Genomic DNA, 16114 nt, shown 5'->3' with positions numbered 1-16114 from the left:
TGTTAATCCAGCAGACAGGGTGTAGTGGCCAACCCTTGCCTCCTGAGACCTCACCAGGCTCTGAAGACCTTGAGGGGGACATGGGTCACCCGCAGTAACATCGGAGGGACTCGGTGTCTCCATGAGCTCAACGACAAGGATGTTGGAAAGCGCCAAGTGCCTTTCCTTCACAAAATGCAAAAGGAAAGAGGTACTCAAAAACAAACTTACCGCCTGGTGAAGTGACTCACACCTGTAATAGCACTCAAGAGCCTGAGGCAGGAGAGTTGCTAGAAGTTCAAGAGCCGTCTGAGCTGCATAGAAAAACTCTGTCTCAAAAAAAAAAAATAGGGGTTGGGGATTTAGCTCAGCGGTAGAGCACTTGCCTAGCAAGCGCAAGGCCCTGGGTTCGGTCCCCAGCTCTGAAAAAAAGAAAAAAGAAGAAAAAAATAAAATAAAATAAAATAAAGCCAGGCATGGTGGTTCACACCTTTACTAGATCCCAGCAGAAACGGGTGAATTTCTGTGCATTTGACACTGGCCTGGTCTACATCAGTGGTTCTCAGCCTTCCTAACACTACAGCCCCGTAATACAGTTCCTCATGTTGTGGTGACCCCAACCACAAAAATTAGTTTCCTTACTATTTCATAACTTTAATTTCACTACTGTCGTAAATCATAATGTAAGTGTCTGATATGCCCAATATTTGGTATTTGACCTGTGTGAGAAGTTCAGTTGACCCCGAGGGGGTCGCGACCCACAGGTTGAGAATTCCTCGTCTCCAAAGCACGTTCCAGGACAGCCAAAGCCACGTGATATTGAGAACCTGTCTCAACAGAACAGAACATAAGTTTAAAAATAAACAAGATATAGGGGCTGGGGAGGTGGCTCCGTAATCAAGAGCACTGGCCGCTCTTACAGAGAACCTGGGTTCCGTTCCCAGCACCACATGGCAACTGACAACCGTCTATAACTCCAGTTCCAGGGGATCTAGTTCCCACTTATAGCCTCCATGGGCACAGGCATACATGTAGATAAAACACTCATACACACAAAAGTTAAAGTCTAAATAGATAACACCTTTAAAATAAATTAATAAAATCGGGTTGGAGAGATGGCTCGGTGGGTACTTCCCACCAAGCCTGGTGACCCTATTTTCAGTCCCTGGGACTCCCAGGGATGAGGAACACGTGTGTGTGCACACACGTACACACAAAAGTAAATGTAATTTTTATTCTTTTTGTTGAGTTTTGTTTTGATTTTCCAGACAAGATTTCTCTATGTAGCCCTGGCTGTCCTGGAATTCACTCAGTAGACCAGGCTGGCCTTGAACCCAGAGATCCACCTGCCTCTGCCTCCTGAGTGCTGGGATTAAAGACGTGCACCACCACAGTCTGATACAAGTGTTCTTTTTTTTTTTTAATATTATCTTTTTATATGAGTACACTGTAGCTGTCTCAGACACACCAGAAGAGGGCATCGGATCCCATTACAGATGGTTGTGAGCCACCCTGTGGTTGCTGGGAATTGAACTCAGGACCTCTGGAAGAGCAGTCAGAGCTCTTAACCGCTGAACCATCGCTCCAGTCCCTATTACTTGATTGGAGGCTCACCATACACCTTTATGTGCAGGCAGGAGAGGCACTCAGAAAAATGAATGCCTCCTCACCTATAAGCAATTGGTTTTCAATTTGGCAGTTGCCTATACAATTTGGTAGTTCAATTCACTGTGCTCAAAGCATCCAGTGGGCCTCCCTATGTAAAAAGTAAATAAGGAAAATAAGATTGCTCACTCACACTTGGCTCTCCGTACAAAATTACCTTATCATGGATGATTAGACAAAGGCAAAACCTGAAACAAGACGTCTCAGAAGCAACACCAGAGACTGTCTTTACAGTTCAAGTGTGGTAAAGATTTGTGGCAGAGAACACAGAATCCCCACTTGTAAAGGAAAAAAATCCTGGAGCCAGTGTGGTGGTGCACACCTTTCGTCCCAGGACCCGGGAGACAGAAGCAGGCAGATCTCTGAGTTCAAGGCTAACCTGGTCTACAGGGAGAATTCCAACTCAGCCAGAGCTACACAGAGAAACCCTGTCTCAAAAAAAAAGAAGGGGGGGAAGGGAAAGGGGGAGGGCAGAGAAGGGAATGAAAATGACTTCCAGGCCAGCCCTGCAGACTCCAAGGGGCCACTGTGAGAACAAGTGGCTCAGTACCAAGGAAGTGTGAGGTCAAAATTCAGGGGGCTGAGGCAGGAGGGCTGTGAGTTCAAGGCCAGCCTGGGGATTATAGAGGGTTCACATCTCAAAAATATTAAATTAAATTAAATTAAATTAAAACAAACCATGTCCTGGGGGTTCCCTATAGTGATTCTAGGCCTCTCAGGCTTTGATAGTGAGAGACCCTCCCTGCTAGAGTTTACAAGCGGAATCAGGAAACGGTAAGAGAGTGGGCAGCATCCGATAGACTCCTTCCCCAGCCCGGCCCGTCCACAAACAACCAAAACACAAGGAAGCAACAGACAGCATGTAAAAAGAGAAGCAGAACACTCCCTAACACCTGAGCTGTATGACCGCAACACGGTGAGTTGTCCTCTAGGGTCTCAGGACAGGCAGCTCAGCATTGATTAACATGGAGGGACTGTCTTGTCAGGTTACTGGGAGAAAGAGAAGAAATGGTTACAGGATTCCGCACGGGGTGCCACGCTCCATTTTGCTAAAAAAAAAAAAAAAAAGGAAGAAGGAAGAGGAAGAGGAGAAGAAAAGAAGAAGAAGAAGAGGAGGAGGAGGAGGAGAAGCAGAAGAAGAAGAAGCAGAAGAAGCAGAAGAAGAAGCAGAAGAAGAAGCAGAAGAAGAAGCAGAAGAAGCAGAAGAAGCAGAAGAAGCAGAAGAAGAAGCAGAAGAAGAAGAAGAAGAAGAAGAAGAAGAAAAAGAAGAAGAAAAAGAAGAAGAAGAAGAAGTAGAAGAAGAAGAAGAAGAAGAAGAAGAAGAAGAAGAAGAAGAAGAAGAAGAAGAAGAAGAAGAAGAAGCAGAAGCAGAAGCAGAAGCAGAAGCAGAAGCAGAAGAAGAAGAAGAAGAAGAAGAAGAAGAAGAAGAAGAAGAAGAAGAAGAAGAAGAAGAAGAAGAAGAAAGAGGAAGAGGAAGAGGAAGAGGAAGAAGAAGAAAGAGAGGAAGGGAAGGGAGACTTCCTTCCTTTCACGCCTCTTCTTTGTGTAAAACAAGAAAGAAAGAAGGAAGGGAAGGAAGGAGAGAAAAAGAACAGAGAGAGAGGGGAGAGAGGATGGATGGACGGAAGGAAGGAAGGAAGGAAGGAAGGAAGGAAGGAAGGAAGGACGAACGAACGGATGGGAAAGATGGGTGGACAGGAGAAAGGACCATGGACTGATAAAAGGATGGATGGAAGGATGGGAGGATTTTCCTTGCAGAGACTCAGATCCATTCTCCAAACCCTGGCTCCCAGAAGCCTTAGCGACTGAAAAACCAACTGCCACGCCAAGGCGGTGGGGACAAGTCTGACAGCATCCACTCCATGCCCGCCCGTCTCCCCCGGAATCCACACTCTCCTGAGCATCCCAGAGTCTGGTGCAGTACAGAGCCTGGTGCAGTGCTCCCCCTGCCGGTTGTCAGAAGAACTGCCTCTGAAGACGGTCAGGACAGGGAGCCTATGGGAACTTTCTAGGCATAGCCTCTTGCCTGTGGTACCTGGGTCCGGGCAGAGACCTCCCGGAGCTGGGGATGGGCCTTTCTCAGACATTCAGCTGACATTCAAGTCCGACTCCCCAAAGATCTTTCTGGAAATTCTTTGGTTTCCCACGGGTCTTTCAAGTTTTACATTTAAGCATGCTGTTCTAGTGTGCTTTTCTGTTGCTGTGATAAACATCATGACCAAAAGGTAACGAGGAAGAAAGGACGTATGCTGGATTCCGGGTTAGTCTGTTATTGCTGGAAGCCAGGCGGGAGCTCGAGGAACGAACCGTGGAGGAAGCTGTGTGACTTGCTCCCTGTGACCTACTCAGGCAGCCTTCTTGTTTTGTTTTTTTGTTTGTTTGTTTGTTTGTTTGTTTGTTGTTTTTTGTTTTTTGTTTTTGTTGTTGTTGTTGTTGCTTTTTTTCCTGGCGCTGAAGACCGAACCCAGGCCCTTGTGCTTGCTAGGCAAGCGCTCTACCACTGAGCTAAATCCCCAACCCCAACCCCCAGCTTTCTTATATAATCCACAGTGGGCCACCCACTACCCCACCTCAATCAGCAACCAAGAAAATACCGACGTGCCCACAGGTCAATCCAATTGGACAATTCTTGAAATGAGTGCCTCTTCCCACATGAGCCAGTTGACAACCTGTTGCAGAATATTTGATCACACTGCGATTGTGTTATTTACTGGAAAAACCTGCTTCTAGTTGCGGTGTGGCTCAGCCTTAGCTCACACCTTTAATCCCTCTGACTGGAATACAGACATGCCCTTAGTACACATATTTAATCCCGAACAATGAAGGTAAATTAGTTTGTAGAAGGAAGCAGCCATGTTTGAAAGTGATGTCTAACTGAGTGGCAGACAAAGTAACAAATCAGAGAAAGATTTGACAGAATAGGATACACCCAGCTCTCAGGAGAAGAGAGAAGAGAGATCTGTGGGTTTGGGGATTTAGCTCAGTGGTAGAGCGCTTGCCTAGGAAGCGCAAGGCCCTGGGTTCGGTCCCCAGCTCCAAAAAAAAAAAAAAAAGAACCAAAAAAAAAAAAAAGAGAGAGAGAGAGAGAGGAAGAGAGACAGATTGCAGAGAGAGCAAGCTAGATGCAGGTGAAGACAGAACAAGCCAGAGAATGAGAAGGAGCCAGAAGATTAGAACAGATTGCCAAAGTTAGTTTGAGGCCAAGCAGAGCAAAAAAGTCAGAGGCCAATAGAGAAGCCAGATTGAATCAGTCAGCTTGGAGAGGAGTTTCAGAACAGCTGAGTTCACCAGCCAGCCAGAGCTCGGAAAGAACTAGAAAGGGTGTACTTATTCTGCAGGAAGTCTCAGAAGCTGAAAATATTCTAAGCCTGGATAAGATTTTATGGAGGCTAGAAGCTTCCAGAACTAGGCCTAGCAGGCAGTAAGCCTCCAGGACAGCAATTACTACAGGAGAAAAAAAAATGTTACTTTTACAACAACCAAGATTAGCCTTCCCACGGGACTCCTTCTGCTAAACAATCCCCATTAAAAATCACAATTTCAAACCCAGTTTTTTATCTTTTATTTATTTACTTACTTATTTATTTATTTATTATGTATACATCATACAGCTTTCTGCCTGCATGTATTCCTGCAGGCCAGACGAGGGCACCAGATCTGATTATAGATGGTTGTGAGCCACCATGTGGTTGCTGGGAATTGAACTCAGGACCTCTGGAAGAGCAGACAGTGCTCTTAACCTCTGAGCCATCTCTCCAGCCCTCAAACCCAGTTTTACCATTCTTTTTTTTGGAAATGGAAACTTCTAGAAGACCCACTCCTTCTTGCCTGTCATGCATCGCTTCCCAAAACTTGACATTGGCCTCCTGCCTGGCCTTGGGTTCCAGAGCTGGGTGTCTAAGCCTTGTTGATTACAGTTTTGTCCATGGGATGTCCACAAGGTGTCCTGTGGGCATGGGGCGACTATAGTCATACAGTCGCCAAGGGCTTGACCTTTGACCTCTCGGCCATCTTCTTCTTGCCCACAGCTCTGACTTTACAGGGATGGAGCTTGACCCCAGCCACTACAGCACGGTGGCTACATGAGCAGCCTGAGGAGCCATATTGTTCATGATGTCCGGTTTGCATCCCGAGTGGCATCCAGCCGGGACCAGCACCGAGCAGTATGAACTTGCCCACTTGCACAACAGGCAGCAGGCAAACAGCAGAAGGAGGGAAGGACACTTCTACTCTTATCCACACTTAAGCAAGCTTGGCTTGGGGTGGGGGCAGGGATCCAGGGATTTAGATTTTTCTACAGTTCTAGGTGCTGGGGGTGGGGGTGGGGCAGACAACTCTCTCAACACCCCTGGAGTTCTGGCAGGGGATGAATACTCAATGAAGTCAAATCCCCCCAAATCCGGAACAATGTTGAGTGCTGAGAGGAAGAACAGGAGTTGTGAAAATGGCAGTTAGTGGCTGTGTGTCATCCAGGGGACAGGAGAGGCTTGGCTGCGCCCTTCGGGACACCCGCACAATTGCTAGGAGTTTATTGAGTTTTGATGGAGGCATAGGAATAATGTTATAGACACAGTGACCTGGGGCCAGGGGAGGGGGAGGGAGTCCTGCACTTAAGAGTGAGCCTAAGGGCTCAGCTGTCACCCAACACCAGCCAGCCAGCCCCAGGACCAGGTTCAGAGCCATGCTGTACTGGCCACCATCCCAGCGACTCATTCTTTTCCCCCTGGGGATGGTTGGCAGCATCTAGGAACATTTCAGTTGTGGCCATGTGGCAAGGAGAAACTGCTTCTGGAAACAGCTAAGTGGGGACCACAAAGGTGGCTGGCCCCTTGTCCTGCCAGAGTGGCTCCCATCAGAGCCAGGAGTATCCACAGAGCTGAGGCCACCGGCCTGTATGCCCAGGCTCAGAGGCCCCACAGAGTGTTGGCTGAAGACTTGTCGAAAGGCCCTTCACCCCATGCCCCCAGGTCGCATGACTGAGGACCTAAGCAGGCCCTTTATATAGATCAGAGGGCTACGAAACCCTCTGGGCCATCCTGGTTCCAAGTTCCTCAGTGAAGGGGCTGCAGACAGGTCAGGCCACAGTTGTCGCTGGCCCACACAGAGGACAATGGCCTGATATGCCAGGCACGCCGTGACAGCTGCCTGAGGGCATCTGAAGGGCACCATTAAAAAGAGGACCTCCTGAGATTGTGTCCCCAGCCAGCCAGGCAGCCCAGGCTGAAAACACGATGGGAGAAAAAGAGACCAACAGTGTCTGGATCTCAGCCAGCGGGGGGGATATCTGCTCCAGAGTGGGGGACAATGGGGACAGTTGGATCCCAGGCTAAAAGGAAGTAGACAGAAACTCCAAAAACCTGGGCCAAATCCAGTGTTGCCCAAGGCAGAGGCTCTGGCTATGGCTCCAACAGCCAGGATCCCATCTGACACTCAGTTTTTTTTATCTGAGAAATGGACCCTATATAAATATCGGCTTATGGTGTGGTTTGGGATGAAATAGGCCGGGAGGAGTTTGGACAGTGCCTGGCGTGCCTGGGGAGGCAGGCAAGCCAGTGACAAGCACTTGGTGTTGCTGGGGACTCAGTGCAGGAAGATCACTGCAGAGGCTGGGGAGGCTGCAGTGGGAAGCCGGCATCCACTTCTGAAGACTCAGTCCAAGCCAAATGCATGTGTCCATTTGAACTCAGAGCTCAGAGCATCTGTCCTTGAGAGTTGAATGTCCACAGCCTGGAGCGGGAAGTGGGGCCAGGAAGGCTGAAGACAGTAACCTCAGTCTCTCTGTACCCGGACCCCCATGATGTGTGTCCGGGGGTCCGCAAAGGCCACCTGCAGCCACAGCACACAGTAAGTACACATCGGCTGTTGGCCACCATCAGAGCAACAAGACTAGCGCTCTTGGCTTGTTCGTGGGGTAAAGATGCCAAGGTTCGGTCTGGTGAATTCATGTGTCCAGGGCTCCCCAGAAAAGCCAACCTAGAACCCCAGCGTTCAATGACTGTAGCAATCTAGTCAGTCAAGGTCAACCACTAGGCGATCTTAACTGTCAGGCTAAGGAGGGGAGAATAGTCATCGGAGTAGGACAGAGAGGAAAGAGTTGGGGTTCGTGTGTGTGAATGAAGTGTGGGGTAGGGTGGGGAGAGAGGGGAGACCTCAATGTGATTGGGAGCGGCTGCCGTAAGCAAGCCCCGGGGCAGGATGAGAGGGAACTGTATCCACAAGGTATCCTAGGGACGGGAGAGAAAAACATTTTGGCTTTGAGTCTGGAGATCTGAGAGAGTGAGAGAGGCACAAAAGAAAGGGGTTGGGGGATAACTAAGACAAGAAAGAATTCACACAGTGGCACTTCTAGGTCCAGCCAGTGTTGGGTGTTTAAGAGCTGACCCGACTGAGCACATCAAAGAGCATTCTAGAATATTCAAGGTAGTACCTGTGTGCCCATCTTCTATGGAGTGGAGGCCTGGTGCCTGCCACAGTCACCCAGTGGCTCCCAGAATGGGGCTGATCTACCTCCCCTGATCCCCTCTGGCTAGCTGGAGGGGCTGCCACGCTCTGGGGCAGCTGTCTGCCAACACCTTCATGGTCTTGACAGGAGAAGATACGTTATCCCTGCTGACAGCAGCCATCAGCCACACTCTAGGAAGGCAGGCAGTGCCTTCTACAGAGATGTGGTCTTCATCACCCTCCTTAAAGGGCCCAGCACACAAGGCAGGCTGGTCATGGTAAGGCCACCTACAGAAAAGACCAGGGAGCCATAGTAGGGGCCTGACCTCATCCAGTTCTGCCTTCCAGAGCACCTAGGCCGCCCCCACTCTCCTGCCGCTCACAGGGTTTGTGGGCTCTGCTATGAAGTTTTAAAACCCAGCCAAGTAGGCCTGGAACAAGGGGCCTCCTTGCTCCTGACGGCAGAACCACACATAGTCATTTTGACAGTTGGCACGAGAAAGGCACCTGCAGAGAAGATGAGTTCAAATCCTGCCCAAGCTGGGCACGGTGGTCCAGGTCTGTGACTCCCGACACTCACTTGGGGAGGTTAGGGCAGGAGGATGACAAGTGTAAGGCCAGCCTGGGCTATGTAGTGAGAATCTGTCTCAAACAGACAGGTAAAAGGCTTAAGTCAAGCCAGGCAATGGTAGCACACACCTTTAATCTAGGGAGGTAGAGACACATAGATCCAGGCAAGCTGGGTCTACAGAGTCTCAGGACAGGCAGGACCACACACAGAGAAAAATAAAGGCTCAAAACATGTCTGCCCCCCCCAGGTCCCCAAGTTGCTCACAATTTATCCCAAAGTCTACTTTAACAGAAACCCGGTCTCAGACTTTGTTTCTCTTTTAAGATTTATTGTGTACGTCTCTGTAAGGATATGCCCATGAGAGTGCATTGCCCTTGGAGACCAGAAGAGGGCGAAAAATCCCTGCAGCTACAGGGATTTTTGAGCCTCCTGGCGTGGGTGCTGGGAACTGAACTCCATTCCTCGAGTTGTCATAACACCCAAGCCCTCTCTCCAGCCCTCATTTTATCTGTTTGTTTGTTTGTTTGTTTGTTTGATTGTTTGTTTGTTCGGGCCAAAGCTAGGAGCTCCAGCCTGTCTTTTCTCTCTCTCTCTCTTTTTTTTTTTTTTTTTTTTTGGAAGCTGGGGACCGAACCCAGGGCCTTGCGCTTGCTAGGCAAACGCTCTACCACTGAGCTAAATCCCCAACCCCCAGCCTGTCTTTTCTAACCCGCCCTCGTGCTCTAACATCTCCCACTCTGCTGTGGGCTGACTCTTCAGAAAGGCAACTGTTACTTTAACAGACCCCCAGCAATGCTGAGCCACCATCCAGAACCTGAGGCCAGTGAAGCATGGACCCTCCTTCCATGGGCATCCTCAGAAAGCACTGGGAGCCCCGGTAAAGGTATCGGGCCAGGGTTCAGATGGAGACCTTGACTTTGGGGCTCTGCAGTGCCCACAGCCTGTGCCAAAAAACGGAAGGTCACTTCCAAGCTTGCCTCACCTGATCAGACCACTCCCTAAACCTGGGGGGGAATGGTGGTAGCAGGAGTCCCCAGGTGAACCCCCACAAAATAATCACAAATGTTGACATTGCCAGAGCACACATGATAGGGCTTCTCATTTTGTCCTCATGACAACCCTTGGGGTAACATCATGCCCACTCTACAGATTAGAATACTGAGGCTGAGAGAAAGCAAAAACCTACCGGATGTCACATGGCTGCTCAATGCCCAAGCAAGGAGAATGGAGAGAATATTCCGGAAGGCTCCAGTCTCACAGATGACAAATGCTTTGTCACATGTGGATCTGTGGGCCAAAGTCCTCTGTCTCGATCTCCATAGAACCCCAGATATTCCCTAAACAGCTGAGTCGCTTCACCTGGCCCCGGCTCTCTGCCAAGGACCATGCCAGACGTCTTCAGGGTTCCTCTAACTTGTTCTGAGCACGGGAATCTCTTCAGCCCCCAGAGCTGTTGTTTCCTCTCTGCAGACAGCCCCATGTGGCACATGCTGATTCCCCACACCCAGAATCATCATCAGTCACATCTGCTCATCCTTTCGTGCCAAAGAAACATTTTTTTTCAGTCTGGGATTGATGCTGGAACCATCCCATCCTGTAACCGGCTTCTCCACCTCCAGTGCAGACGTCAGGACTTGAAGCTCCATCTGCTCATTTCCGGATGGCCCTTGGATTTCCCTGAGGAATTTGAGGTTTTTGTTTGGTTTGCTTTCTTTGTTTGCTTAGAGGAATGGCCAGCACTTACTTTGTCTTTTAAAAGCAACGGTATTGGGGTTGGGGATTTAGCTCAGTGGTAGAGCGCTTGCCTAGGAAGCGCAAGGCCCTGGGTAAGGTCCCCAGCTCCAAAAAAAAGAACCAAAAAAAAAAAAAAAAAAAAAAGGAACGGTATTTAATGGGTCAACCCAGCCCTCAGGAGATGGAGACATGAGGATCAGGATTCTAGGTCATCCTTTGCTACGCAATCAGTTCAGGGCCAGCCTGGGCTACGAGAGATCCAATCTAAGACAAAAAATTAAACAAGCAACGACAACAGAAATTAAAATAAGTGATATTCTTTCTCTGTATATTATACTGTAGACAGTTGGGGACACATCCCCGAGAGTCTGGAAGTTCATCTCCACTGAGTTAATGATTGTTGTTACTATAACCCAACACCAGAGTCTGGTCTGTTAACAAATACAAGAGATTTATTTCTTCAAAGGGTGCTGAAAGCAGAGGGCGCAGAACCCTGCTTTCCTCTTCTTACTAAGTCAGTATTCCCGTCTGGGGTTGGGGGAGCAGGTTAGGGGGAATCCTCACGATGTCACCTAACCCAGTGTACCTCTCCTAGACCTCACCTCCTATCACTACCAAACTCGGATTTGGGGATCAAATTCCCAAGCCAGGAGCTTCAGGGAGACACATGTAAACCCCAGTATCCACTGACTCCTGGTGTGCACCCGATCCTGCACACAGTAGGGCTTCAATAAATACTTAAAGTCCTTAGAATTGGGGTAAAATCGTTTTTGTTTATAAATATGACCCACATTTTCCTCTCTCATCTCTTAATATTGTCAAGAGTAATCTCTCTCTCTCTCTCTCTCTCTCTCTCTCTCTCTCTCTCTCTCTGTGTGTGTGTGTGCACGCACGCACGCACACATGTGTTTGTGCGTTTGTGTGTGTGGGGTCACATGCAAGAGGGTTCAGCTACCTGTCATGGGGACCTGTGTATGCACGTAGAGGTCAGAGGTCAACCTTGGGTGTCATTTTTCAGAGACCATTTTATTTTTTAAGGCAGGGTCTCTCACTGAGGCATGGGACTTTCTGTTCTTAGGTTATACTTGCTGGCCAGTAAGCCAGAGAGACCGTCGGACTCCATCTCTCCTGTGACAGGCTTCTTTAGCGACGGGCTTCAGACCCACACCACCCATGACCAGCTTTGATGTGGGTCTGGGGTTTGAGGGGTAGAATTCAAGACCTCACGTTGAGCCATCAACCCAGCCACTGAATGTAATTTATATATTATCTGGTCCTTTTGGGGGGGGGGGTGTTGTCCTTTGTTGTGTATTATTCTGTGCGTTTAAACACATTTAAGCTTTTTTTTTTTTTTAAAGATTTATTTATTCTATAAGTACACTTGTAGTTGTTTTCAGACACACCAGAAGAGGGCATCAGATCTCATTACAGATGGTTGTGAGCCACCATGTGGTTGCTGGGATTTGAACTCAGGACCTCTGGAAGAGCAGTCAGTGCTCTTAACCACTGAGCCATCTCTCCAGCCCCCTTTTTTTTTTTTTTTTTTTTTTTTTTTTTTTTTTTTTTGACTACCTGTGAAGAACACTGAACATCCAGAAAGGCTAGGCAGAGGCTTCGCCGACGGGGATGTGAGCCCAGGAATGCTGGCAACTGCCAGGAGCTGGACCGGGCAAAGGAAAGGATTGTCTCCACATCCACGGCAGACGCGGCCCTCTGTCCGATTTCTATTTCTGACCCGCATCTCTGCCAGGTAGCCGGCTTGGCCGCTCTGAGCCCCCGGGTTTACCGTTGTATTTTTGTAACAGCATGGGAAAGCAATCCACTCGGGTTGTTCTCGATTGTTCTGGAAGCTCTGACGGTTCCACTCGGGGCTCCTGAGACTCTGCTTAGTGGTACCCAGGACTGATTCTCGGAAAGTTCTAGGCTGCAGAAATCTCACACGCACAAGAGTTTGGAGTCACAGGATGGGTGTCCGCCAAGAGCCTAGGGACAGAACGTTGTCAGCCCCTGTGCCCGGACCCTGTGGACTGTGAGAAGAGCAGAGTCCCACCCCCAGGCCTTCTTGGACCCACCCCGGGTTTTCCCAGCATCCTTCCTGCAGGACCGGACCCCTGGCTGAAAGTACAGAAACCCTAGAGTCTGCAGCCCATGTGGCTGGGCCGCCATGTTTCCAGAATCCTCTGGTCTAAGGATCCAGACCTCTTACGGAGCCCAACAGCTCAAGGGACAGTTAGCATGTTCATGTGTACTGGGAGGAGCAGGAGCCAACAGAGGTCATGAAGATCCACAGGGGCTCCGGTTCCGAGGCCCTTGGGTTTTATCACCAAATGTTTCCCACCCAGCAACATAAAACAGCTCCTCAGACAGCGCAGTGGACCAGTGGACCACAGGGACAGATCACCTCTGTGGGCCCAGACTCATAGTAACCTCTAACCTCAATCTCCAGCCTCCCACAGTCATTGTCGGTCACCTTGTTTCTCAGCCACCACACTTGGCAAGTCACGTGTGCCTCAACACAATCTTCAGAAGCCAGGGGGATGGGGTTTTGTTTAACTGATGGGTGTTTTGTTTTGTTTTGTTTCATTAACTGTCACGTAGCCCAGGCTAGCCTTGAACTCACTATGTAGGCAAGCATGACCATGAACTTCTGATCCTCCTTCCTCAGTGTCCTGGGATAACAGGTGTGTGTCACTCCCTACCCTTCTAATAGCAATATGTGGCCACATGTTTGTGCCCCACAGGTTGAGACCATCTTGACCTGAGGAAGAAATAGCTAACACTCACCTCCTGAAGGTTGCCTGGATCTCGTCTTTGTCTTTCCAGCACTCAGGAGTGGGGGGGTCAGAAGTGCAAAGTCAGCCCCTGCTACATAATGAGTTCAAGGCTCGCCTGGGCTACATGAGACCATGCCTCAAAAAGAAAAGGAATTGGTATAGTGACATACTCTGGTCCTCCCAGTACTTAGGGACACAGAGGCCACTCCACCACCATCTCCAGCAGCTGGCCTGCCTCCCCGAGCCTCGTTTATTTCATATCAATGAGATGGGGACCCAACTGCTAAGGTGACCTTGCACCCACGGGGTGACTGGAGACTTGAGAGTGGAGGGTTTATCATTTCTCCAGTCGGTCAGCAAGTGGTCGCCGCCAAGAAGGTTTTGAGTTCAAAGTAGAAGATGGGACAGGGAGAGACCAGCGAGAAGACCCCACCCTGGAGCTGACTGTCCCTGTGCGGCTGGGTGGGGACACAAAGCAGAGAAGCAGAGGCAGAGAACAAGGGTGGGTGACATTTGAGCAAGGATGGGGGTGTGCCAGAGGCTGCCCAAGATGCATAGGTGCAAAGGCCCTGAGGTTCGAGGATGCCTGGATCCGGAATCAAAGCTCAGGCTCCTCCCTCTTCCTCCTCCTCCTCTGCCCCCTCCTCCTCCTCTGCCCCCTCCTCCTCCTCTGCCCCCTCTTCCTCCTCTGCCCCCTCTTCTTCCTCCTCCTCTTCCTCCTCCCCTCCTCATCTACCTCCTTCTCCTCCTCCTCCCCCTCCTCTTCCTCCTCTGCCCCCTCTTCCTCCTCCTCCTCTTCCTCCTCCTCTTCCTCCTCCCCTCCTCATCTACCTCCTTCTCCTCCTCCTCCCCCTCCTCTTCCTCCTCTGCCCCCTCTTCCTCCTCTGCCCCTCTTCCTCCTCCTCCTCTTCCTCCTCTGCCCCCTCCTCCCCCTCCTCTTCCTCTTCCTCCTCCCCTCCTCATCTACCTCCTTCTCTTCCTCCTCTTCTTCCTCCTCTTTCTCCTCCTCCTCCCTCTCCTCTTCCTCCTCCTCTTCTCTCTCCTCCTCCTCTTCCTCCCCCTCCCCTTCCTGGGTTACTTTTCCCCATTAGACAATGGCAGGACCCAGAGCACAGAGCATCGTTCCCAGGCCAGGCCCCAGCCACTGTCTCTTTAACCTTGAAGGCATTTTTGGGTCTCACGTGTCCACCCAGGCGGGTGTCGGACTTTGAACGGCTCTTACTTCAGAAGAACGGCATGGGGTGGGGGGGCTTAGGTGGCCTCTGCCTCACCTACAACTGCCAAAAGTGGTCATGGGGTTATTTTTAACCCCAGGGAAGAGGTATTTATTGTTCCACAGCAGGGGCCGGCCAGCAGGCTCCTTGAATTCTTCAGAGGCAGCAGCCAGCCTCAGACACCATGGTGAGTGGTCAGTGGACCCTTGAGGAAAGATGTAGGGTGGGTAGCAAAGAGACCCCCTCAAGTCAAGGACCCCATGGAGGAGGAGGGAAGCCCTCTTAAGAGACCCTAGCCCTGGATGGACAAGGACCTCGCACCCTCAGAGGGACCCCAATCCGCTTCCCTAAGGAGCCTCAAACGTAGCTCCCCAGGAAACTTGCAAAAAATCAAGGAGAAATGGGTTTTGTTGGGGGGGCGTCTGCTTCCTGACCTCAAGAAATTGGTAACTCCCAGAGCTTGTCAAAGGAGACTGAAAACTTTTAAAGATCAAATTGTAATGTTTTTCGCCATTCAGGCAGCCTTTTTTTTTTTTTTTTTTTTTTGGTTCTTTTTTTTTCGGAGCTGGGGACCGAACCCAGGGCCTTGCGCTTCCTAGGCAAGCGCTCTACCACTGAGCTAAATCCCCAACCCCTCAGGCAGCCTTTTAAACTTGAAAATGTAAAAGGTTTGTCTTCCTTGAAATATTTGTGTCTGCCTCCCAGAGCAGATAGCCCCCAGCTGCTAGTTAGAGACGAGGCTAGGGGCGCAGAGTGTATGCGTTCCTGTGGCTGTGTGACCTAAATAAGCGACTCACCCTCTCTGAGCCTCTAGTACCTCTGTCTCCCTGGTGGAACAGAGGAGAGCATTAGATAATGTCTGAATGTCTTGGGGGTGTCATTTCATCTCTCCTGTTGTCTGGGGACCACTCACCAGGTGACAGGACCCGGAGAGGTCCTGATCCAGCGGTTCAGCATGTCTAATGAACGTTTCCTCTCCAGTCACCAAAGAAAGCCAAGAAGAGGTTAGAGGGCGGAAGCTCCAACGTGTTCTCCATGTTTGAGCAGACCCAGATCCAGGAGTTCAAGGAGGTGAGTGTGACAGGGTCCCTGGCTCCCCAGATATAAGGACACCCAACCAGGGAAATGATGTGTGCCCTGGTGTATCCAGAACGTGTGTGAACCCCCAAAGAAGCACTTGTTCATAGTAACTTGTGCGGATTATCCGTGAAAGCACCCCTCCCCCTCCACCCTCATTGAAATGCAGGGGTTTTTTTCAGTAAAGCACAGGACAGCATAGACGCTGGGTAGCCATAGTCACCCATTGGGGGGTCCCACCAGTGCTGTCCCACCAGCACTTTGGCTGCCCATATCCTGAGGGAGAGAGCCTCCATGCCTCCTGTGCTTGTTAGCGGAGGGCAGACAAAAAAATGAACCGGGGCGGAAGAGAGGGATGAGGGGAGAGGAAGGATGGTGGGACCAAGCCCAGCCTCTGGCTCCTGTGACCCTTCCCGGTTTGCCTTTCCTGCCTCGGTTCCCGGTGCGCCGGGCTGAGCAACATGGTGTCCATCTGTGTCCCACACTGTTGTGTTCCTGTGTATGAGCCATGGAGAATTTCCTCCCCAGCCACCAAAGCGGGAAGGACATGGCAGCCTCGGGCAACTGAGTGTGGTTCTGTGAAACCCATCGCCCTCAGCAGTGGGGCTGTGCCTTACAGCAGGCGCTAAACTAAAGAGGCAAAGTGAAGCCACTGACCG

General features: G+C 50.2%; 1 protein-coding gene across 2 annotated transcripts in view; it reads left to right on the top strand.

Moving 5' to 3' along the window:
* Positions 1-10210: 10210 nt before the first annotated feature.
* Myl2 (myosin light chain 2) overlaps positions 10211-16114 on the top strand; it is an 11273-nt gene continuing 5369 nt past the window's right edge. Inside the window, exons 1-2 of one of the 2 annotated variants that reach the window (XM_039089640.2) lie at positions 10211-10347; positions 15360-15449. In XM_039089640.2, coding sequence (XP_038945568.1) covers positions 15414-15449 — 36 coding nt within the window. In that variant the 5' untranslated portion in view covers positions 10211-10347; positions 15360-15413. Of the gene's footprint in view, positions 10348-14533; positions 14566-15359; positions 15450-16114 lie in introns of those variants that run through there. The other variant, NM_001035252.2, reaches the window with a different exon arrangement.

The sequence above is a fragment of the Rattus norvegicus genome, chromosome 12 (genome assembly GCF_036323735.1).
Source record: "Rattus norvegicus strain BN/NHsdMcwi chromosome 12, GRCr8, whole genome shotgun sequence".
Lineage (NCBI taxonomy): Eukaryota > Metazoa > Chordata > Mammalia > Rodentia > Muridae > Rattus > Rattus norvegicus.
The sequence above is the reverse complement of the archived record's forward strand: the minus strand, read 5'-3'. Positions and strand labels throughout refer to the sequence as shown.